Source organism: Quercus lobata, chromosome 10, assembly GCF_001633185.2.
Source record: "Quercus lobata isolate SW786 chromosome 10, ValleyOak3.0 Primary Assembly, whole genome shotgun sequence".
Taxonomy (NCBI): Eukaryota; Viridiplantae; Streptophyta; class Magnoliopsida; order Fagales; family Fagaceae; genus Quercus; species Quercus lobata.
In genome coordinates this window covers 4,463,194-4,488,229 of record NC_044913.1, presented here as the reverse complement: position 1 = coordinate 4,488,229, position 25,036 = coordinate 4,463,194, and the positions used below count along the sequence as shown (strand labels likewise).

The 25,036-nt window shown below is 32.9% G+C and overlaps 2 protein-coding genes across 2 annotated transcripts; one reads left to right on the top strand and one right to left on the bottom strand.

Moving 5' to 3' along the window:
- Nucleotides 1-7,585: 7,585 nt before the first annotated feature.
- Nucleotides 7,586-16,135, top strand: LOC115964142 (WD repeat-containing protein DDB_G0290555-like). Its single transcript, XM_031083481.1, has 13 exons — nt 7,586-7,801; nt 8,117-8,249; nt 8,409-8,524; nt 9,454-9,483; nt 9,605-9,741; nt 9,873-10,052; nt 10,188-10,251; nt 10,358-10,465; nt 11,002-11,155; nt 12,130-12,219; nt 12,787-12,842; nt 13,796-13,853; nt 15,376-16,135. Exons 2-13 carry the CDS (start codon nt 8,168-8,170, stop codon nt 15,663-15,665), a joined length of 1,365 nt encoding a protein of 454 aa, XP_030939341.1. The 5' UTR covers nt 7,586-7,801; nt 8,117-8,167; the 3' UTR covers nt 15,666-16,135.
- Nucleotides 16,136-17,150: 1,015 nt separating this feature from the next.
- LOC115962749 (mitochondrial pyruvate carrier 1) lies at nt 17,151-19,666 on the bottom strand. The gene is made up of 5 exons (XM_031081627.1): nt 19,528-19,666; nt 18,964-19,069; nt 18,673-18,727; nt 18,439-18,574; nt 17,151-17,469 (listed from the first exon to the last, which is right to left on the bottom strand). The coding sequence occupies exons 2-5, from the start codon at nt 19,054-19,056 to the stop codon at nt 17,430-17,432; spliced, it is 324 nt and encodes a 107-aa protein (XP_030937487.1). The 5' UTR covers nt 19,057-19,069; nt 19,528-19,666; the 3' UTR covers nt 17,151-17,429.
- Between the last annotated feature and the right edge of the window lie 5,370 nt (nt 19,667-25,036).

Below are 25,036 nucleotides of genomic sequence, written 5' to 3'. Positions count from 1 at the left end.
AAAGTGGTTTTGCTTTTTATTTTTATTTTTATATTTAAATTAGGGGTAATATATAATATTTGAGAAGTTTGGGAGCCTCCCCCCCCCCCCCCCACATTTCTCAAAGTGGTTTCGCCTCTGGTCCAAGTGTCACTTTAAAAAAAAAAAAAATTAAAGAAGTAGTATCTTAATTTTATCAGATTAATTTACTCTCTACTCAAGAGATTGAGTGGAAAACCCTATTAAATGATGGCAGGATAGATGAAGTTTGAAATCTTCAAATTTACGGTACATCTTTTAAATATATTGAGCCTACCACTCAAATTGTCACCAAAGGAAACATACCTTGTGTCTTTTTGTTATTTATTTTTTTATTTATAAATTCAATAACTACAATGGGAGGAGAGAGATTTTAAACCCGACACACTTCCATTTGAAACACTAAAAAGTGTAAGTTGAACTATAAACTTTTTGGCGACCTCATGTTTTTATTAAAGGTGCTACATAAGACCAAGGATCGAATGTTTGTTAAAATTCTAATGTTATGATTACATTATACCCTAATCACAAGAGGTTAGATAAGCCATTGTTAAAAAATTTATGGGAAATTCTATGTAATTTGATTTACTACTATATTAAGGCTTCATTAATTAGGGATTGTGATTTTTCGGGAGTTTTTTGGATAACTCTAATATAGAGGTCTTAAAATCATATTCATCCCATTTCAAAGAATGGATTGAATTTTATCACATCGTTAATAATTCATATAATAAATATTCAATTATGAGTCCTAATGCGCATTTTTTATAAATGAAAATAGACATACCATTGCGCACCCTTGGCGCAATGGTCACTTCACAAGTATTAGTGCTTGTGAGGTATTGGGGAAAGGGTTAAGGTTCAAGTCTTCAGGATAGATTTCCACACACATATACACTTAGATTAGGTTAGAATATAATTTCGATCTTGTATAAAAAAAAGAAAATAGACATGTCATTAATTCATTGATTTTTACATAGTAATTAATTGTTAATGTCTTCTAAAAATAATAATTAATTGTACTTGTGTGTGCATTTCTTGATATTTATGCACAATTTGACTTTATTTAAAATGTTTAAAATATTATTTAATGGAGTATTAAATGTGCCTTAACTTATTTTCTAAGCCCATGATGAACCAAAATTAAAGATTTCTAAAAATTTTTAGGGTAACTCTACTATACAGTTCTAATTAAAAGTGAAAGTTAACAAATATCCTAAAGACATTGATTTATGTAATATTTTTAGAAAAAATTTATGGGAGAGAAAAAAGTAACTAATTTTTTGACAACTTTTTATATTTTCTATAAAAATTGTATTAAAGTTTTTAAAAATTGTCCATTAACAAATATCCTAAGGGCACCGGTTAACTAGACCATAATTAAAATTATATCAATTCATTTTTATTAGATTTTACCGAGTCATTAATATTAAAAAATGTTGACTATCATTAATTTGGTATCTATTTAAATTCTTAATAATACGAAAAAATATAAATTCACTTATTTCATAATGAGTGGATAAGATTTTAAGACCTTTATGGTGGACTTACCCTAACAACTTGATAATTTTAATACACTTAGCAAAAGCCTTATTATATTATAGGATTTAATTTTGAAAAGAAAATTTTAAAACTACTACAAACTGTTTATAAACTGATATGATTATGAATATATGATTAATGTCACATCAAGAATATACTGAATAAATTTTTAAATTATTTTCTATGATTAGTGAAATCTCATTAATTTGTTTATTATAAAATAAATATTTTTATATAAATAATTTGATGGTTATAAGTTATAACAAGAAAGTAATATTTTTTTTGAGTAAAAGAAAGTAATTATTTGAATCCTAAACAAATTAATTAATTGAATTACAAAACTCTTTAATTATAAAATAAATAATTCAATTTATATTTCATGCATGATACCAGAAAACTTTAAAGTCCACTCACATTAAATTTTCATAGCCTTATCCATCCCTATCGAGATTGCGTACTATTATACTTAACGCATAATTAATACATGCGATGTTAGTGGCTCCACTCTAGTAATAGGCTGGTGGTAGTGAGGAATTGAACAGTAAGCCTGATTTTTTGGTGATAAAAAATGGGTAAAATTTAGTTACAAAATTAGTTGTAACTTTAGACTATAATTTTACTTTTATTGGAAATAAATTTTGACAAATTTACCATTGAATTACATTTTATCTTATATCTTTCATGCTTGCAAAATTTCAAGAAAATTAAAGATTAATAACTCTTATCAATAAATTGTTTAAATTGCAAATTTTGGTTGTTTAAAATTATGCATAAAATAAATCTTATAGATTATATAATAAATAACATCTTATTGACACAAAATTTGATATGTGTATTAAGAGCATAAAAAACATGCAATTCAACGATAAGGTTTTCATATTTCATGCATTATACCAGAAAACTTTAAAGTCCACTCACATTAAATTTTCATAGCCTTATCCATCCCTATCGAGATTGCGTACTATTATACTTAATGCATAATTAATACATGTGATGTTAGTGGCTCCACTCTAGTAATAGGCCGGTAGTAGTGAAGAATTGAACAGTAAGTCTGACTTTTCAGTGAATAAAAAAGGGGTAAAGTTTAGTTACAAAATTAGTTGTAACTTATACTACAACTTTACTTAATATTTTTTTATTGGAGATAAATTATGACAAATCTACCATTGAATTATATCTTATTCTTATATCTTTCATGCTTGCAAAATTTCAAGAAAATTAAAGATTAATAACTCTTATCAATAAATTGTTTAAATTGCAAGTTTTTATAGTTTAAAATTATGCATAAAATATAATATTATAAATTATATAATAAATAATATCTGATTGACACAAAATTTGACATGTGTATTAAGAGTGTAAAGAACATGCAATTTAACGGTTAGATTTTTAGAATATGTAGTAATGTCTATTTTATTGAGTAAGGTTGTAATCTTAGACTACAACTAGTTATGTAATTAAATTTTATCCATAAAAAATTGTAGTGTTTGTACTTTGCATGGGAAACTTTTTTTTTAATAAAAAAAGTAATGTTTATATTATTATTATTATTATAATATTTGTGGACATGTTATAGGCTTTTAAATTTTAATTATGGAAATTGTTAGCTGTCACAGTAAGAGAAACTGTTTTATGTAAGATTTTTGTTTTTTGTTTTTTGTTTTATGTCATATTTTTTGTCACCTTTGTAATGTGTGGAGCTATAATACTTCAGCCATATTTTCAGAACTTCTCATCAATTCATGCCAACCTTTTTTTAATTGGACTCTACAATAATTCATCTTTAAAAAGTCGGTTAACATTTCTCTTTAATTATTATTGAGTTAAGACATTAATTAATTTTTTTAATGTAAATGAGATTTGAATCTCAAATATATTATTCAATAATAAAAAACTTTAACAATTAATTTAATTAGAACCCACAAACTTTAACGCATAATTGCACGTAGATTAGTAAAGTATTGTTGCATTAGCGTGATATAATATATCATTGCCAATATAATAATCCTTATTAACCCAAAACAAAAAACAAAAGTCGTTGTTTGTAACTTGTAAGATTACCACGTTATATAATCACGCCCAAGACAATATAAGACAAAATTCCTGACAACGCCAATAACAACTACTGTCTACCTATATCAACATATATATTACAATTTATTAGGGCAACCTTACTTGGCCGTTGAATTGAAACAAATTGCTGAGTCACACTGATTCTGGAAACACAAAAATTTAATGTAATCTAATCCCGTACAATAATGCCTTGAGTTGTTTTAAGCATTGGACTTGGACCCCTCTGAATTTTTATTTATTTTTTCTTGTCTCTTCTCTCTTTCTTCGTAAAGATAAGTCATAGAAGGTGGCGAAAGAACATTCAAAACCATTGAAAAACTATGAAATTCAGCAAATTAATCACTAAAAAATGTACCAAAATATACAATTTTCTTCCTGTGATTTTTTTAGTTAAATTAGATGAAGCAGTTGGGATGGTAAGTCATTAAACCAAACATAGGCTTTGTAGGTATAGCTCGATCAATAGTGCAAGGATATCGGAAAACAATGATTAAATGTATAGAATAGGAAGTAGTATTTCTCATACCTGTTAGGATTTGAGATGACCATTTTTTATATTTCAATTGGAAAGTGAATCAAATCCATATTCTATATTTCTATTTATTACAGAGTTATCTTTTAACCATTAGTGTTGTTGTCAAGAAATCCAGAGAGGTAAATGGATTGATGGATATGAATTATGCCTTCCTACATATGTGGAATTTTGACCTTGTCACATAGAAGCCTTGACTGAACTACCAATTAATTGGTCGAGTTGCCACTTGCCAACATGAAGTAAAAATATACTAGTTAATAATTTATGGATTTATAGTTTGTATTATATTAGAGCTGAGTGTGCGTATATATTCTTTATATTTTTGCACAATTTAACTTAAATTTTTGTAAAATGTATAAGAATACTTCGATATTTGATGGAGTGATACCTATCTACAAAGGAATATGCCCCTGGATTTTGTTAACTCCTACTTCATTATTAATGAAATAGAAATATTGAATATTGAGGGAGGAATCATACCAAACAACCTATTTGAACTCACAAAAATTATATTAATTTGGTTAATTGGACAAAAGAAGTCGGAATAATGTACACCCAAGTTATTATAATGTGTAAAAAAGACTTTTAGAAAGGATAAAATACAGAAAGAAGGTCGAAAGGTGAGATATTTCCTGTCAGTTTAAAGTTATCAATAGTAAAAGATCGAAGTTTTGACAAGGTGCCAAGCATTATAGAGATTTTTCTAACCAAAAGGTTTCTGTTTGTCACCCAAGATGAGAATGGTGGAGCTGAGCTCATTGCTTAGGTAGTTGCTCAGGGAAAAGCACATTTATAAGAAGGTAGAGATGAACAAATTTTCTGGGAACTTTCAGGAGCAATGTAATGCATTTGTACCTAATCTATTCCAAAAGGGGTGCCCATTAATTCATTGTTAACCTGCCTATGCACATGAAATATTCCACAAGGGTACTCATTGTTTATTAAAGAATTTATTTATAAGTAAATAATACTATGTACAACAACATTGTTTTGTAGTTAGAATTTTCTTCCACTATAAAACATATAAACCAGTGAGGGAAGAGATACGTGAGCACTGAACATTAAAACAACATTCAATGATAGAATCTAATAATGTCTTTGAAACTTGCTCAAAAAATAATAATAATAATGTCTTTGAAACTATAAGAAATATGTCACATGTGAGTATAGAATAAGTTGGGATAACATTCAACATTTCTCCCTTAAGAATCATGTTTCTTTGGCTTTGGGACCGCTAGAGGTGCTGGTCTTTGGTTCAATCCAAAGAGATGCACCTGGATTCTAGAGCTAGTTGTCCAAGCTTGGGAAATTATAGAAAGTAGCAGTGTCCATGGGTCGGATTGGGGTTTTTTTTTTCAACCCGTGAAATAATTCTCAAAATACCAATATGAAGCAAAATAAACTAGCTAGTTTATTTATAAAATAAACTATAGTGAAATAATTATAATAAAATAAATTTATATATATATACACACATATATCTATATTTGGTTGGATGATTGGATGAGATGGTTTAAAAAAACTATTAACCTCGAACTCAACACAGCCCAAGAATTTTTTTTTCAAACCCAATCTATCAATCTATGGGAACCATCCCAAGGCATTGTGTTGGGTAGTGTTGGATAGATTTTGTTGTGTTGGTAGGTTGGATTGTAGGGTTTTTTCAACCCGTGAAATAATTCTAAAAAAATTCCTATATGAAGCAAAATAAACTAGTGAAATAATTGTGTGGGGCCCAAATGATTTATGGGCCAGACCCACCTACCCGGGCAGAATCCGAAGGCCCAAGCCGAGGAGGGCTATGGCCCAAGCTCGACAAAATAGCCTACGGATACCGCCGAGGACAGCTCAGTCCTCGGTAGACCCAAAGTCTCCTCCCTAAAAGAAGGGTAAAAACGGTATAGGACTGAAACTAGGAAGAAAGATCTAAAATATTTAGGGAAAGCTGCTGTTACTGCCATTTAATGCTCTGAACCTGACAGAGCCGCATTCTTTGGCTTTTACAACCATTCCTAACGACTTTGAGTATGGACTGATGGGACAAGTATCAATCCTGGAAAGTTTAACCCTACGCGTGGACGAAGGACAGTGGACGCGAGCTAGTATAAAAGGAAAGGTAAGTAATCTATAGAGGGGGTTGGGAAAAATGGCCAAAAACCAGAGCCTCCCAGCCCACCTCCAGGAGAAGTACTCTAGGGGTGACGATCGTTTAACCTTGTATGAACGCCATGAAAAACCCATCGCCTATCGATCAAAGCCTAGCCTTTCAAACCCACGCTCTACAAATGATATTGTTAGGGCCGTTTTACGTGCGAACCCGACACTGTTACGGTCCGCCACAAATCGTGACCCTACAAATTGTAATAAAATAAATTTATATGTATGTCTGTTTGGATTGGATCAAATGGTTTGAAAAAACTATTATCTTGAACTCAACACAATCTAAGATTAGGGTTTTTTTGGATTCGTTTATTTTGCTGAAATTGAAATTTTTTTGCTAAAAGTAAGTAAAAATTAGCTGAAATAGTACAATGAGACTAATAAATAGTACTAAAAAGTGCAGTAAATCTCATGAATAATAACAAAAATAAGCTGAATAGTAAAATAAACTGGCTTTTAAATTTGGAGCTAAATGCACATGGGTTCAAATTAAAAAGCCAACTCATTTTACTATTCAACTTATTTTTGCTATTATTCATAAGTCTCACTGTACTTTTTGATATTATTAATAGGTTACACGGTATTATTTCAGCTAACTTTTACCTTTATTTACAATACTTTTAATAAAAAATTTTCAATTTCAATAAAATTAGCGGATCCCAAATGAACCCTACAAATGTTTTTTTTTAACCCATTTTATAAATCTATGGAAACCAACCCAACACATTGGGTTGAGTTGTGTCGGATAGATTTTGCCATGTTGGTACCAATGTTATGAATATCGTTTCAAAGGTAATTTCGGTTTGTCTATTCAAAATGAATGTTTCGGTACTAACTTATTTCGACGTACCGTTTTGAAATTACCGTAAATGAATATATATATATATATATAATTCAAAAATTCAACAAAATAAAAAAATAAGTATATATATAATTCAAAAATTCAACAAAATAAAAAAATAAGTTAGTATTTTTAATACGATTATAAAACTTGTTATCTTGAAACAATCTAATCAATTCACTTAAACTATTATTATTTTATTTAAAATACCAATTCTTCAATTTTTTTTTTTTTAAGAGAAACCAACTACTTCTTTTAATGCAATGCAAAAGGCTGGGCAGTGAATTTCGGCTATCACACTGCCCAAGCCAATTACAATTTCCAATATTTTTATTTTTTTTACTTTTTTTTGTTCTCACTTCTCACCCGTGGATTCACTTTCTTATCATTTGTAATTTTTTTTTCTGTTGCATTTTCTCATCCACACACGTCTATGGTCTCTGACTCCTCTTGATTTCTACATTTCTTACTTTTAAATTTTTTCTCATCTTTATTTTCACTTCTTCCCTTTGTCTGCGTCTTCTTCAAGCCCAGACCCCAGAACCAGTAGACTACCACCTCTTCTCCACTTGTCAACTTTAGTTCTCTCACAGTGGTGTTTTGTTTTTCTTCTGGTTGTAGCTGCAATATTGGTACGTTCGTTCATTTCTTTTCTTTCTTCTTCTTTATTATTATTATTATTTTTTTTTGGAGGTAGATTCAACTCATTCAAGTCCAAAAAGAAAAAGAAAAAAAAAGAACCAAAACAATATCTACAAGGCCCAAGTTATGTCTAATTAGCTGCACTTCTAAAGAGACCATGTTAGAAATCCAAAGCCTAATCATATGGGCCCAAAATTTGGACTTCCGGGTTCCCGGCCCGGTTTTAAAACAACCATTAACACAGACAAACAGAGGTAGCAAGAGTTTAACGTTTCTTGCACTTTGTTCATTGGTTTTTGGTGTAGGGGTTTGTTAGTTTTTTGTTTGTGAGAGACAACGCAGATTTTATCAAAAAGATGCCTCGTATAACCACGTTAGAGTGCCCCGGTTGCCCTTCTCTTCGAGCTCTGACCTTCGACTCACTTGGTCTCATCAAAGGTGAATTTTTTTGTCTTACACCCTTTTATATATTGATTGAAATTAGCAATACCCTTTTTGTAAAAAGCTTGTCTTTTGGGTTTTATATGCTTTATTTTGTATTTATATATCTGGATTTTTGATGCTTTGCTTGGTGTTTTTGTTTTTTTGGGGTAATAGTTATTGAAGCTAAGGTTAGTCAAGGAGGGGCTCCTAGAGTGGTGGAGAGGTGGGGCGAGCTGGACTCATCAAAATGTGTGCTTGCTGCTTCTATCAATAACCGTAAAGATGACCCGGTATGTGTTGGGTGTTACAAATTGTTTGAGTTTATTGAATTTAGAATTTCAAGCATCTGTGTTGTTGTTGGTAATATGTTTCAATTTTTTTTTTATCTGTTTGGTTTTGGTTCCAATTGTAAGTGAAGTATGGTTTGTTGAAGCTTTCATGTCCTATTGGTTAAATGTAGAATTGGGTGTACAGGATTTTGTGTAGAAATGAATATTGCATTTGTAAGCATCTTTATCTTGGTACTTGGTAGTAAGTTTTGATTTTAGTTGGGTTTCTTTTGCTGTTGATGCATTCAGTTTGAATGCTTGTTATGCAGCTAATGAAGTTTAATTAATGTTGCCCCAAGGGTATTAGAATTCATTAGGTGCCATGCCTCCTGAAGAGGTGGCCACTAGTTTGAATCTTCTATTCACCATCTTCTTGGGGCCAACACTCATTTTAAATAAAGCATTGGTAAGTTAAACAAACAATACGAGCCTTTGCCATTTGAGTTAAATTTTGCGATGGGTATTATGAATTGAGTTTGTAATTGTTCACGAAGTTTGGGACTTCAAGCATTGTACTTAATTGCCATTGTATGTTCTGTTTGTTTTCTGAAGAAGTAAGAGGCAACTTATATGTATCATCCTTTAAGAGAAACAAGTTCTAATATTGGTTGCAACCAGTTGATTGGATGCTCTAGTCATTCCCTTGCATATATCTGGTGATAATGCATAATGGCTTGCTTGCCAAAGAGCAACTTGCAAGTTTCACTTATTGCCTAAATAGAAGCTTTTGGCTTAAATTAGGACAATTTATCCTTTTGTTTTACATATGTGTATGAATTCAGATATTCCATCAATCTTTTTCCAAAAATGTAATTAAGACCCTCAAATCCTTATTTTGCAGAAGTGCTTTTTTTTTTTTTTTTATAATTATTTTTCTTTTTCTCTTGCAGTTATTAGCAGTGGCAAGAAAAACTGGTATGGTGAGTTATACTCCGGGACTTATGAATATCTGGCTAAATGTTTCCGTTTTCAATTTTGACTGATAGTTATAGGCTTATTGAAGATCCTATTCAATATTTGTGCTCTTAATGCATACTACAGATTGAGGTTCTCAGTGCAATTAATGGGGATATTCGTTTCACGGTTTCTAATGCTAATGAGGATGGTCCTAGACCTGAAGATGATGCTGTTGTTGGTTTACATTTATTTGCCGGACAGAAATTGGAGTTGACATCCAGGTACTGCAATATTGTTGCTTTCTAGGCTTTGCCACCTGATTCCACCATAGGTGCTTACATCTTTGATTTCCAGCTGCATTCTTCCCATATGCATACAACTTCTGATCTTTGAATTTATTGTTAAATTCTAGGACTTGTACTTTGCTTACTTGTACAACCAAAGGAAACACAAGCATGAGGTCCATTGAAGTTACTAATTCACCTGCAGGTTTTGCCTCTGTTGGTTCATCAAACACATGGAGTGTATGCGGTTCTGGCAATATCTTATGTTCTAAAGTGGATGGAAGTGAAAAATATGCTATATTTGGAGGGTAAGCGCTTTTGAGATTTACAATCAGAATTTATAAGCTTGAGAATTAAGTCAATTGTCATTCCGTATTGGGATTTTATGGTGTGTACTAGCTTATTCATATATGAAATAATGGTTTTTTTGTTTTCCATCTCAGAAAGGGTGTTGAAATGAACATGTGGGATCTTGACAACTGTACTAAAATCTGGGCTGCCAAATCTGTGAGCCTTTCCCTTATCTGCTAAATCTTGAAAGAAATTCACAAATTAATTTTCTTTAGCGTGCATTTTTTCCTTGCATTTATTTAATAGCTTCTACCCTATGCAGCCTCCTAAAAACAGTCTTGATATTTTTACCCCAACTTGGTTTACATCATCAACATTCCTGAGTAAGGATGATCACCGCAAAATTGTGGCTGGCACTAACAGCCATCAGGTAATCTTTCATTGCAAATTCTTCTTTCATTTTGGAATGAATAACTGGATATTAGTAACTTCTGAAAATGCAACATTCTTATGGATTTTTTTCTCACTTCCTACTGTCCTTTGAGCATGTGTTGCTTGATGCTGACTGGAATTGGGGTTTATTTGTCTACTTGAATTCTCTTCAATTGAGATATCCTCAGATGTTATGTCACGAGAGAAATACCCATGTTCTACATGTTATTGATCATGAGCCATTAAACTAACAATGACTAATAATACACCTAGGATAAAATTAAAAAAAATTTCTTCTTTCAATTGTATCCTTGGTTAGTTTTATGATATACAAGTTATTGTTAGTTACTTTTTAATTTTTTTTTTTAATTTCTTATTTTTTATAGAACTTGGAATGCTTTCTTATTATTTTGTCTTTGCTGGTTTCTTGGAGGAACCACAATTTCTTTATTACCTTATCTCTAGTAGCTCTATTGTAATTGTAATCATCCAGCCACTCAAAAACTTCAATTCATTTTTTTTTTTTCATAACAGGTTCGCCTCTATGATATTTCGGCTCAACGAAGACCTGTTACCTCATTTGATTTTCGGGAGACAGCTATCAAATCAGTAACTGAAGATTTAGATGGCTATACAGTCTATGTAGGGAATGGGTCTGGTGACCTTGCTTCTTTTGACATGCGCACAGGTGAACTGTAGTTCCATCATGTTGTCACATATTTGATATCCTATTTGTGTGGAAGTCTGAAAGATACATTTAACATTCTCTCTCTTGTAGTGTATTCTGGTAGTGTAAATGTTCTGTTTATTTACTTAATTAGTTTTCTTGAGTAGAAAGCCTTTGGTTATTTAAACGAAAAATGGTAAAAAGGAAAGAGCATTGCCTTCCTTTGGTACTGTCTGGCTAATTTAGATTGGCAATTATCATTTAAGCTGATCAAGTCTTATATGCGGGGTTTATCTATGTTCCTGTGTGAGCGAGTGTGCAGGCATGTGGGTTCATTCATATATATTGCTAAATGCTGGCTCCACTATGTATGTTCGGGTGGGGATATATGAATTGATAGACGTGCCCTTATGCTTGTGTTGATCTGTGGAAAATGTTTTTCTTATGTGAGTTTTAGATCCAAAATATGAGGCATATAATACTTACGAAGTATATGATGGTTTCTTTTAGCTTCATTTCAATTGTTTGCTTCATGTTACATGCATCAAAACTTTTGTGTCAAGGGGTCATTTCTGGGAAGAGCTTGATTACCACAGAAAAACACCTAATTCAGTATCAAAATTTTAATGTAATAGAGCTCTAGCCTTTTGTAGAAATTAATTTTTTTTTTTCAAAGTAAATTGTTAATGCACAATTGATTGACATATGACGTTTAATGTCTGGACATGGGTCCTTTTTCAAGTGCTGTAGGTATTCAAGGGTATTATTCATTTTTAACTCCGAAAATTGAACCCGTCTTACTCCAAGGTTTACTTAGGATTATTGGTTACTATTACATATTTTTGGATTGAGGTTAATTGATTTGCATTAAAGTGGATGTGAAAATTGATTTATGAAGTTGCTAATGTTATTCTTGCATTTAATTCATATTTTTTGAATGATTTGAGATTTTTGTCTCTTGTTACTCCATAAATGATGAAAGTATCTTTTTATAGGAAAATTATTGGGGTGCTTTTTGGGCAAATGTTCTGGAAGCATCAGATCTATAGCTAGGCACCCAGAGCTTCCAGTGATAGCATCTTGTGGTGAGTATGTTGTATTATTTTAGCTTTAAGTTAATTTGCATTGGAACTCATACTTTTTTTTTTTTTATAGGTATATTGGAACTCATATTGACATACATACATACTCACAAAACACCATATGCACACGCACACGCACACGCACACGCACACGCACACGCACATGCACACAGGCACACACACATAGAGACAGAGAGAGAGGTTTGTAGTCTGTGTTTCGTATTGTGTGCATATCCTCTTTCTCTTTTTCTTTTTTAGGTAGGGGGGTCTTTTAGTCTGGAGAAGTGGGAAAGAAAAGGAGGAAATGTTCATCTTAGTTTATACTCAATCACTTGCTATATTACCTACTAAGCAATGAAAACCTTTTATTCTCTTTTTTTTTTTTTTCTTTCCTGAAAGTCATTCCCCGTATTAATATTCTAATTAAAAGAAGGGTCTGTGCAGTTAGCACTTCATGTGTGTGTTCACTTAATTTTATTGAATCATCCTTTAGCCTTTTGAGGTTAAGTTTGTTTGTCTTAGGACTAAATTTTCTTGACCATCAAAACTGAGAACTTGACTAATTTCTAGGACTGGACAGTTATCTACGCTTATGGGATATAAAGACTCGGCAACTTCTGTCTGCGGTATGTTCTTATACTTTATGATTATGAAGAGTTGCTAGAATTTCTTGCTGAAAGACGGCTCAAGATATGTGCTAGTTTTAAACTCTTATATTTATTTTTTGCCCTTACTACAGTTACATTTTTGTAGCTTGTTACTCATTGTTTTAGCATCTCAAATTTTCTTACCTAATGCTCAAAACTCTTTGTTCTACCTTGAGGCCAAGAACAAATCTAGGCTGTGATAGAGATGAGTGAATCAGTGATATAGCTTTTTTGCATTCAAAGCTGAAAACTTCTTGTTCTAACCATTTGATCTTTTATTTTATTTTATTAAAAGGAATCAGTAAATCCAATTCCGAGGGTTTAGCAAATTCGTTGGATATTTTGTTAATGAAAAATGAAGTTGTTTTCTGCTTTCATTGATAGACTGAAATTATTGTAGCTACCATTCATTTGAATATTGTATAAAGTAAGATGCTGCCATCAGCACATTACTTTGACTCTTATTAAAGGGACATTAGTAATCTGCATGTGATAAATCCAAAGCAAGATGGTCAATTAAGACGATGGCATAATGTTGAAAACATTGAGCAAAAAGGTTTAATGGTGAATGTATAAATTTAAGTGCATTAATCTTATGAATGGTGCACTCGTATACTTGGCTGTAAAGGTCTTCTTAGGGCATGGTGCACTTAAACTTTTGGCTGGAAAGGTCTGCTTTCCAATTGAAGCCTAAGCATTCCTAAACATGCACTGAATCTTGGTCCAGAAGCCTAGTGACTGCCCCTTATTTGGACCTATGTATTGCTTTGAGTTTCATTGTTTGAATCTGTGGCCCTGACACTTGTAAGGTTGACACTTTTACAGAGCTCATGCAGGGATTGTAGATAGTCTTTTCATTTATGATTTTCTAAGCTAACGCGCTATGCTGCATAAATTTCCATCATCTTATTTTTATTGTCTTCATTGTGTAGGTTTTCCTTAAGCAGCATCTTACAAATGTTGTCTTTGACTCCAATTTTGCTGATGAAGGTCAGTTTTCTGTTTTTGTCTTGTCCGTTATGGACCAAGCTAATTGTATTGTTTCTTGTACTATGATTATTCTATTAGTGGCATGTTGTTACATTTTGTGAACAAGGAATGATTGGGGGGACAGGTACCAGTAATGTAGTCTAAGTTTGAAGCAAATTATTGCTCATATGATATGAGTGATGATTCTAACACTGGGCTGGAGCTAATGAGCTTTAGCTCAAATGACACATGCTCCTCCCTCAATAATGGGATGGAGGGTAAGGTAGTGAGTTAAAGACTCTCGAGATGCATATAGCTTACCAATGAGGAAAGGTCTTATCACTTTGCCCCCACCTGGGATGCCTTGGCAATAAAAGGAGAGTGCCTGGATGAGAGTGTCTGGATGAGAGTGCCTGGATAACTGTAAACCCAGAAGTCTTTGATTCAACTCCTAGCTGAGGCATTTTGTGATTTACTTGATGCCTTCTCAATGGGGGTATGTAGGCATCCTGGGTTTACCCCTCAGTGGTGGTCCCACTGGCCCATACCTTGATGGGGTTCCTTGTCATGAAATGAAAAAGAAAAACAAAAGGTCTTATCACTTTATAATGAAGTTACTAAAAAACAATGCAAAGAGTTGGGTCATCGTTGAAAGCAGTTATATAAGGTGGAATTAATATTTTTGAAAGAAAACTTTGAGCCCAACAATTAGCCAAAGTTTGTTTCGCCTCTTTCTGGATCAGTTGATTTGATGTTATAACTTCGGATCCATTCTTTATACTTAACTTCAGGGATCTCTTAGGAGGTTGGAGTCTGTCTTTATCCTCAAACTACTAATAAGTAAATAACTCCTAATGGCCTAGGAGTGAAGACTAGATTGATCCTATACTCGTATTTTTTTCTCTGCAATGTAAAATGATGAAAATATTTTATTTTCCATTGATGTCTGTATGCTACACACAATTTTCAGGCTAGAATCGAATTTAGTCCCTTGACTTTTACTTCATTTGCCAATTTAGTTCTTAAGATTTAATTTTTATTATTTTAGTCCCTCACTATGTCAAAATGAGTCAATCTGGTACTTCTGTGTTAATTTCATTTTTCCTAACTAGTACTCATCAAATGACAAGATCTATTAAACGGAGCAACTTATGAATGTTTTCAGTTAAAATTTGAATGAAGAAAAAAATAATATTAAAATGGAGTCATTTAGTAACAAATTTGGATGAAAGGACTAGATTGACAAAAATTAAACCTTAGGGACTAATTTGACAACTGAAATAAAAGTGGTGGACTAAATTTAATTTTAGCCTAATTTTATTTAAAAAGGGTTTTTAGGGGATCAAATATGCTTTAAATTTGATAGGGATATATGAGATCTGATTCCAGTTTTTGAAGTTGCTTGACTCTGAAGTTTGGTACACTTTTAATTTATATGATGGTTACCTTAATTGTTCCTCTTATGCAAAGCTAGTTATATAATATTATGATGTCAACATTAATCCACACCTACTAATTATATGTTCCTCATTCTTATGAGCAGAAGTTAAACCTTCTGTAGCAGCAGATCTACCTCTAAATGCTGAACAAATTGCTAATGAGACTGAAATTGTAGACGAGGAAGAAGCACTGCCTGTGAAAAGAAAAAAGGCATCAAAAGAAGATGAAAGAAGGAAGAAGAAAAAGGCAATGAAAGAAAATGAAGGAAACAAGGAGGCATCAAAAGAAAACAATGGAAGCAAAAAGAAGGCATCGAAAGAAAATGAGGGAAGCAAGAAGTTAAAATCCAAGAAAAGCAAAAGATCAAAATTTGAGATTCATGATGAATCATGATTCAGATTTATTACATGAGTATGCTTGTGTGTACAATCCAAAGCGCCGGAGTCAAATGTTGACATGCATTATGACTAAGAAGGTATGGTGAAAGAAGCCAAGGATTGGAGTGTAGTTGCTGTGTCCTATTTTTGCAGGAAGAAAGACATTAGGAGTACAGGAAGCCTTCATGCATCATTAACGTAAGGGCTGATGTTTTTGTTATTTATTCTGCCAGGAGGGGAGACTAAGAAGCAAGTAGATGACCAAATTGTAGCAAAATGACGATGTTAATTTAATTCAGTTTGTGGACTTATTTTATTCCTGACTAGCATGGGAAAGTCCAGAAATGAAGTTTTGTTTTGTTTTCAAAGAGATAGTTATGCTTAATGAGTGACTGGTTAACACAAATTAACATGAGGAAAATGAATTAATGGGCGAAGTTAATGCTTCATTTTGATTGGAATTAAACAATGACTTATCCTCTTGCTTATTAATGCCCACCATCCAAATTTCTTTTCTTACTACTTGACTTGTTTAAGCAACTGAGTGAGTTAAAGGGTGGTTGGTGATGTATTCTGCCCGCAGCTGGAAATGGATATCCAATACACTATGCGATGCTCACCTGCTTGATGCATAGGTTTCCTTTAGGACATTTTCCATTACCATTGTATTCAAGTTAATAATTTGTTAAATGTGGAGAAAGTATCTCATGTACTGAGCGCATGAAACCTTTGTTTTATTGACAAGTGAGCCCCAGTGAGACAAAGGCCTCATGCATCTAGCGCATACAAGACTTCTGCCAATGGTGGGAATCTTGTTAAACAGGAGCTCTCTGGCATGTTTGTAAATTGAATCTTCTAGACTTCTGCCGATGGTGGGTATCTTGTTAAACAGGAGCTCTCTGGCATGTCTGCAAATTGAATCTTCTAAACATCTGTCTCAATTGGTTGCTAACAGGGTTAAAAATGTGCACTCTGAGCATCCACTTTGGTTTAACCAAAATTTTCTATAATATAGACTATAGAATTAGACTGTACCTTTAGCATTCCAATTAACCACTTTTGAAAACACCCTACATCCAATCCTCTATTCCATTTAAATATTCTTTATTCATTTATGTTATTATTTTCTTAATCCAAATTGAAGGGGCAACATATGAATTATCACGGCATTTTACCTCATCAGACATTTGCAAAATAGTGAAATACCACAAAGAGAAACTCTCCCTGAAGCTAAAACTACATAGTTCAATTTGCCAAAATCCTCCCAAACTTGCCAAGCTTGGTACAAACAATCCCCCTTAAGATCATTTATTGAAATCAGTTACTGCATTCACATTGTGGGGAAAAGAATGGCAGGCCTCTGATGATCAGAGGATTCACTTTCCACAGATTTTGGCTTCACCATCTTGAAGTTTGTTAGGATTGACTTCAGGTGTGGAATCTTACTTTCGGGTAAGAGTGAGAAACAAGCAATTAATCACAGCACTTTGGATGCATAGCATCTAGAATAGTTTCCTTGTTAATGTGGAAATCAATCCAAAATTTATTTGAATAACATGATTGCTGCATCACCAATTACAAATTTGGAGCTCTTACTCTTATAAGGTTTGTCAACTTCCACATGTAAAAACATCAGTACAAATAAAGATAAAAAAGACATGATTTACTGAACAGTCAACTGCTCAGCTATGCTACAATGGCAGTACGAGCAAGAGTATATTGCTTCAAATAATACTAAAAACAGAAAGCAAACAGGGGAGAAAAAGATGGCAGCATCAAATTACTGAGATGTAGATTCCTCTTTCTTCTGTGACAAGTACCTATTAAAAAGAAAGCAAACAAAATATCAATTTTGGACATATTGAATTGAATATTTTCACGTGTGTAGAAGGGTGTAAAAACAGTGTTTACCATCAGATTAACTTATACATGAAAAGTGCTGGATAAAGTAAACTATTGAAAGGAACTCTGACCTCAATCACATTATATATGCATATAAGCATATAATTTAGTCACGTTATATATGAATACAATGTTTAATTCAAGCTGTCCCTGAGCTTGCCAAGAGCCTGATGGTTTAATGGTACTGTCTAGTCTCCTAAATAGGGAGAACCTAGTTTTGAGTCCCCCTACCCATTTGTAGTAAGCCAAAAATAAAAAATAAAAATACCCTGTCCCAGGGCCCAGAAAAAAGTGGTGGATGAGGCTGGGATATGTCTCAGACTCAGATTCAAATTTCACCAATCAAGATTATTTTAAAAATATTTGTATGATGAAAGGGTAATGCTCTTAAGAGGAAGGTCATATTAATGACCATATCTTTTGGAATGTTCAAGAAAATGTAAAGCAATTGAAAATTTGAAATGACCATCAAGGCATCAACTGCCACTGATACTAGTTAGTGCTGATTCTGATGAAATTTCTTTTATATAAGCAAGTATAAGGTATTATATGTAACTCAGAAAAAGAATAGAACAAAGGCACCACTATAATTTACTTCAATCTTTTCCTTTATGGGCCACCATAATGAAACCAAATTCCAAACAGTCTCTCTTAAGCTATCAAATGAATGGTGACTTTGATGCCAGCAGGTTAAGCAGACCCTGGGTCCTCATTTATAAAATAAATAGTATATTTATCTTATTCGATCCACATTCAGAGTATGTCCATTTATACCAAGAACTTATATAACATGGGAAAAACATCTTTCTCAAACACCTCTTGGTGAGACAGAATTATTCAGAGAAACAGAGGTAGTCCAACTTTAATAACAACTCAGTAAAACTTACCCTTGGCCCTTTGCCCATCGTGAGAGTTGATAGAGTTGAACGGTCTCATTTGAGACATGGCATGCTAGAAGTAGATAGTTGCGAGGCTGTACCATCCACGCAAATCTCATGAACAGTGCCGAGTAGATACACATTGCTACAAGCACCAACATTAAATGTGACAACAAAATCTAGACAATAACAAAAGAAACTGACAAAAATGCAAACTCTTTCCAAAAAACAGACATGTTCAACCTCCTGTCATGTTGCCGGAAATCATTTCTGGAGGTTTATTTATATCCGCCAACCCCTGTCAAATCCACATAGCATAGCATTTCAGATGACCATCTGTGTATTCTACTCACACAACTATTAATAATTCAATCGATTAAAAGAACACATGAACATTCATTTGAATTGCTGAATACTCTAAAACCCATTTGGCGAAAAATTCAATCTTGATCATATCATCAACTAAACAAACAAAAAATTCAATATCTAAACTTAACCAAAAAAACCCACAGAATCAAGGAGTCAAGAACATACAGCTGCGACGAAACCCCAATTAGCAACAGGTCCCCAAAAGTGAGTTGTTTTCGGACCAACCGGACTGTTCCAGAATGCTCGGAACGAAGCCATGTATGACCAAACCCTGCTTCGAATAGCACTCAAACAGTCAAAATTTTTAAAAAAATTCAACAACCCAACATTCATAACTATCAAAATTTTACAAAGAATGACAAAAATTCTATACCCAATTGCATAATTTTTTTTCCTGGTTTTCAAATTTAAGCACCATTTTACATGTTAATTTAGCTTGAAACCAAAACTTTCTCTACAAATGTAACAATCTAAAGTACTAAAAAAGTGAAATGAAAAATAGGAAAAACTACAAAATAAGAATCTTTCAAATAAATTAGAGCTGGGAAGTTATCTAAGATGCTAAATTTAGAGATCTAATACAAAAAAATAGAAAAAAAAAAAATAGAGAAATTAGATTAAGATTGAGCCACATTTACCTAAGACCCTAATTTCCAGAGTATTCACAATTAACAATTCGAGGATGATTATGATAAATTGATGATGTGTGTATGTATGAATGAGAGATACCTGAGAAATCGCCGGGGAAAGTAGTGAGATCGGCGATTGGGTACAGAGAGACAGAGACACACAGAATTTGGGTATTAAGGTAAAACGAAACGTATGACTTTTTTTTGTGGGATCTTTTTTTTTTTTTTTTGATGAACTTTTTGTGGGATCTAATATGAATGAAAGACAGAGGTTTTACTTTTGCCCAATCATGTGAAGCCATGTGGCTGATTGCTGATATAAATATACTGGTAAAGATCAAGTTTTTCTATCAAAAAATAAAATAAAATTGAGAAACATCAAAAAGGAAAAGAAAGTAAAGATCAAGTTTTCTCCAATAATATAGTATAAGTTTTTTTTTTTTTTTGATTAATATAGTACAAGTTTTTTGATGAATGAATAATATAGTATAAGTTGGGTCTTAATTTCTTCTCAAAAAAAGAAAAGAAAAAAAAAAAGAGTTGGGTCTCTTTTCTTTATTTTTTTGAAAAGAAAAAAGAGTTGGGTCTTAATTGTGTGCATTCATATATTTGCTTTTGCTGTATTTAATAAAAAAATAAAACATATTAGTTGCTATATGAGTGATTAAAAAAAAAAAAAAATTATAGTACATTAATAGTTGGGATTTGGATTTTGGATGTCTATATGCTAATTAGTTGAACAACAAGACTCTTTAAAAATAAACTTTTGGAACAACAATAGGCATTGTAGGGTCACAATTTTGGAACCCTGCACTGTACTGTAAGTGACAGTGCAGTTACGGACCTTGCGGTTTTATAATAAGAAAATTGCACAAATCGCACCCTACCCTCTCTATATATTAATATATTTATTTTTTAAATATTAAATATATTATTAATAGTTTAATAACCCTAGTTTTCAAAAAAAAAAAAAAAGTTTAATAACCCTAGCATGATTAGAAAAGCTAGCCCAAAATAAAGAAAAATTAGCTTAATAGTTTAAAACTTAGCTCAAAACAAATGGAAGAATCTATTTTGGACTGGATAGGAAAAGCCCAAAATTTGAAAAATATATCAACTTCAAATCGTATACTACACCACACATGTGACCGCAAAAATGAGGTGTGGTGCGGTTAGGGTTTTGGTTAAACTGCACCACAAAATGCAATGCTAAAAATAGCTTAAAATCGCACCGCACTGTGAACACCCCTAATTAATTGTTTTACAAAATCATCATTCAACAAACTGATCAATAAAAATTTTAATTCTTTAATTTAATTATAATTACCACCTAATACATGGTAAAAAAGTGACTTCAGAAAGGGTTAGAATACATAGTATCTCCACATGATGTCCATTATTTCGTGGTAAACACCATAGTAGGGTGTAGTGGTAGCAATATGTATTTTTTTTTTGAGGAACCAGAAATTTTATTAGGAGAGAAAGCAAACTACACATGAAAACTAGCCTCACCTTGAATAACGGAAACAAAAGAAGGGGGGCCGTTACTAAAATCAAAAGAACCAAAAAAATTACAAGCTAAAGACTACTTTGCTAGAGAATGAGAAGCCACATTACACAACCTAGGCACCCAACAAATAGAAACCTTAGGGGAAGATGTCAAGAGAACTCGAGAGTCAGCACAAATAGACTTGATTCTCTAAAGGGGGGCAACTTCCAAATTAGAAAGGAGATTGGAACAAACTTGGGAGTCTAATTCTATGATTATCGCCTCAAACTCCAAGTTAGCTACCAAGGTCAGAGCCCATTTAATAGCTTCAGCTTCTGCCTGAAGAGAGAAGATGGTATTCACTTTCTTAGAACAAGCATAAACTAGCTCCCCTCTCCAGTCTCAGGCAACAGATGCAATGGAATAACAATGAGGGCCCACAATAGCATCAACATTAATCTTAATTGAAGAAATGGAGGGAGGGGTCCACTGCCGTGAAGGAGCCAAGGTGGCCTAGCTTGAGACAAAGGGCCTAGCAGACTTGTGTTCAAGAAATATTTTAGAGATTCTAGAGGATAGCTCTTCAAACTTTATAGCAACACCTTCAAAAAGAGAAATATTTCTTTGCTTCTAGATAACATCACATAAAATAGCTCCAAAAAGTAAGAAAACTTCCCTTTGGCACACAGTAAGCTCCTCGGCAAAAGGAGGGGAGAAGAGAAAATTAATGAGGTCATGATTGGAGGCAAGGCCAAGTGACTCAGTTCTCACACCCCATTGACTGTGAAACCAAAAAGTCTTAGCAATAGGGCAAAGAGCAAAAATGTGGAGTGAAGATTCTTCAAACAAATTACAAAGAAGGCAACCCACCTCAACATTGGCAAATTGACTAATGACATCTTTGGTAGGCATAACATTCGGAGCAATTCTCCATAAGTGCATTTTCAACCTTTCATATAGCTTAGACTTCCACACTCGACCACGAGAGAGGTCCGTCATCAAAGGAGGGGAAGAAATTCTGCCTAACTAGTAAGCAAATTTGATTGTGAATTTCCCAAAATCTGTAGGGGTCCAAGACCAACAATCAGCAATAGGGAAAGAGGGCAAAGGTACCTGCAAAATAATGTCCACCACCGAATCCTCAAAGAAATGCCGAAGTTTAGCAATATCCCAACCATTGCGATCTTGATTCAAGAGTTGAGAAACAATCAAAGCAAAATTAGGATTTACATCAGCCTTGGGAGATGGGATGAAACCTAGCAAATTTGGGACCCACGAGTCTGACCAAGTTCTAATGGACTCACCATTACCCACCAACAAATAAGCCGCTTCAGATAATAGGTGTTTAGTGCCAACAAGACTTTTCCAAACAAGGGAAGCATTACTATGGGCAGCTTGATTAAGCCAATTGTGGTGAGCTTTGTACTTAGCTATCAGAACCTCAATGCAAAGACAATCTTTCCCAAATAACACCCACCAAGCAAGTTTGGAGAGGAGAGCTTGGTTGAAATCCCAGAATTTCTTGAAACCCAAGCCTCCCTCCTTATTTATTTATTTATTTTTCATTTGTTTGTTTTTCCTCTAATCATACATATTATGGTAGCAATATGTATGATTTGAGGAAAAACAAACAAATGATAACAAAGAGCCAGTTTAAAAAAAAAAAAGAAATTCTAGATGTCACATTAGTGGAAGGGTTTTACTTACAGATTATAACATAAGGTAAGAGCAACCATATCAGTCATTTCGAAATAGAAAAAGAAGTCAGTTTTACACATTTTACCCAAAAAAAAATACTCACATAAGTAGTTGCATAACTTTGTATATATCCAAAACTGCTACAATAACCATGTATATATATATATATATATATATATATATATATGGTTACTGTAGCTTTGCATTTAATATTTTAGTATTTTTTTTCTCTCTCCTTCTCTCTGGTCCCTCTCACTCTCACTCTCTCTTTTTCTCAATTAATCAAAGCAGATTATTACTTCCAACCCTCTCAGCTCTCTTTTTCTCTCATCTCATAATCTTCCTCTAGCTTCCATGGCTGAACATCACATTGCCGATCAACAATCACCCTTGTCACAACCATGGTGGTTTTTCTTTGTTTCTTGCCAAAGACTCTCTGATCTCTTGTCACTTGCCACTGCCACCTCTGTGGTGGTTTCACTTCTTCTATTTTTTCTTTGTTTGATCAATGGGTTTTGGGATTTTGATCAGTGGGTTTTGATCATTTTTTATTCTTTGTTTGATAAGTGGGTTTTGGGATTTCATAAGTATTTGTGTTGATTGGGGTTTTGGGTATTTAGGCTGATTTGGCCAGTTTGAGATTTCTTTGGATTTGAGTTTTTGGAGGCTGGTTGCTTGATGAAGGGTGGGTTGACGATAGTGGCTAATATCATTGATGGAGGTTGGGTGGGTTGATGATGGTGGTTGGGTGGGTGTGGATTGATTATTGATGGTGGCTAGGTGTTGGTAATTTTGGGTTGTGTTGGGTCTGAGAGAGAGAGGTAGTGAGTGAGAAGGTTCAAGAGAGGAGTGTGAAGGCAATAATAAAAAATGAAAAGAATGAATATTTTATTGAATAAATGCTTAGAATAGATAAATTGATGTGGGTGTTTTGTAAAAGTGGGTGTGTAAAATAGAAAAATGTTTTTTTTTTTTTTATTTATACAAAATAGACAAAAATTTTACACCCACTGATACAATTGCTCTAATATCTCTTACTTTTCGAAAAAAAAAATGTAAAAGAATAATGATAATGACCATATATTTTAAACAAGATTCCAAATTTGGTAAAGAGTCCAAATTTGGTAAGGATGGGGTGTAAAACCTATATTTTACACCATCCAATAAGTGATTGTCACATTAGTATTTTACTTAAAATTCAATATATATTATCACACCTAATAACATCTTAATAAACTCCTAATTTGGTTAAATTTATATATGGGTATTAAGATTGATTGGGTATAGTTATGCTTATTCTTAAATATGTGATAAGATGATGTGGCATGTTGGGATTAGAGGGGTAAAACATGAGTTTTACATCACATCCTTACAAAATTTAATTTCTTTAAACAATTATAAAAATTATTCAAAGAAAAAAAATTACTCAATATATTTTATATTTTGCACTTTATAAAAAAATTATCCAGTAGCTCATATTAGCTAGTTAACAAAGTCTTTCTACAAACACAACAGAAATTGACAATAATATATTATGCAATATTCCTAAATTTGTCTACCACCTCACACGAGGGTCATTAAACAGAATTAGGGTGCTTAAACAATATCTTAAAAAGTAGAATTTAAAACCTTGATTCATTTTACAATGTAGAAAACTAGTTTAGGTGGAAATAGAAAAGAGGTTAAATTCTAAATGCACCCTCTAAATTTAAAGTCATTTCTAATTTTGCCTCCTATTTTAAATTTTGGATTTTCATCCATGTCCCTGTACAACGTTTTGACTCATTTTGTGGTTGTTAAGTAGTGCCATATAAGCACCCAAAGCATGCATAACTTTAGGTCTCTTGCAATTCTGTCTCACCTGCATGATGTTAATGAAAGAGGGCTACCCATGTTACATAAGGTTTTGGTACGACCAGCCCAGCCTACAAGATTTTACAATTATACAGCATGCTTGCCTTTTGCATAGGAGAAAATTATGGAACCACATAGTAGACAGATTGTCATTGTAGTCTACAAAGTATAACCCAAATCTTGTCCTGGTGCCAGAATTCCATTCTATAATGGAGTCTAGTAGAAATATCCTTTGACATATTCACAGCATTCCTGTAGAAATAGCAATAATAAACTCAAATGACAGGCCTAAACCAAAAATATTAGAAGGCAATTCTATAGGCTATTCCAAACAAAAGCATGGCCTTAAGATGCATATGTATGGCAATATTTACATAGGGAACATTAACAACAAATTCCAACCATTTTCATAACAATCCAAGTCAAAAAAATAAACAATCCAATTCAAAAAAATAAGTGGGGGAAGAAAGGTGCATGTTCTATTATTAGTTAAAATATGTAATTATTCAATGAGAGGTGTTAGAGACAAATTTTTCACATCCCGCTCACATGTCTGCTTCTCCTCACG

Bases quoted from the DNA above. Each gene is read 5' to 3' on its own strand.
- LOC115964142 (XM_031083481.1), top strand. From the start codon at position 8,168: ATGCCTCGTATAACCACGTTAGAGTGCCCCGGTTGCCCTTCTCTTCGA. The intron at 9,742-9,872 runs GTACTGCAATAT...GTTAAATTCTAG, and splicing joins AAATTGGAGTTGACATCCAG to GACTTGTACTTTGCTTACTT. The intron at 10,053-10,187 runs GTAAGCGCTTTT...TTTCCATCTCAG, and splicing joins AAATATGCTATATTTGGAGG to AAAGGGTGTTGAAATGAACA.
- LOC115962749 (XM_031081627.1), bottom strand. From the start codon at position 19,056: ATGGCTTCGTTCCGAGCATTCTGGAACAGTCCGGTTGGTCCGAAAACA. The intron at 18,728-18,963 runs GTATGTTCTTGA...TGGATTTGACAG, and splicing joins ATTGGGGTTTCGTCGCAGCT to GGGTTGGCGGATATAAATAA. The intron at 17,470-18,438 runs GTAAGTTTTACT...TCTTTTTAATAG, and splicing joins CGATGGGCAAAGGGCCAAGG to GTACTTGTCACAGAAGAAAG.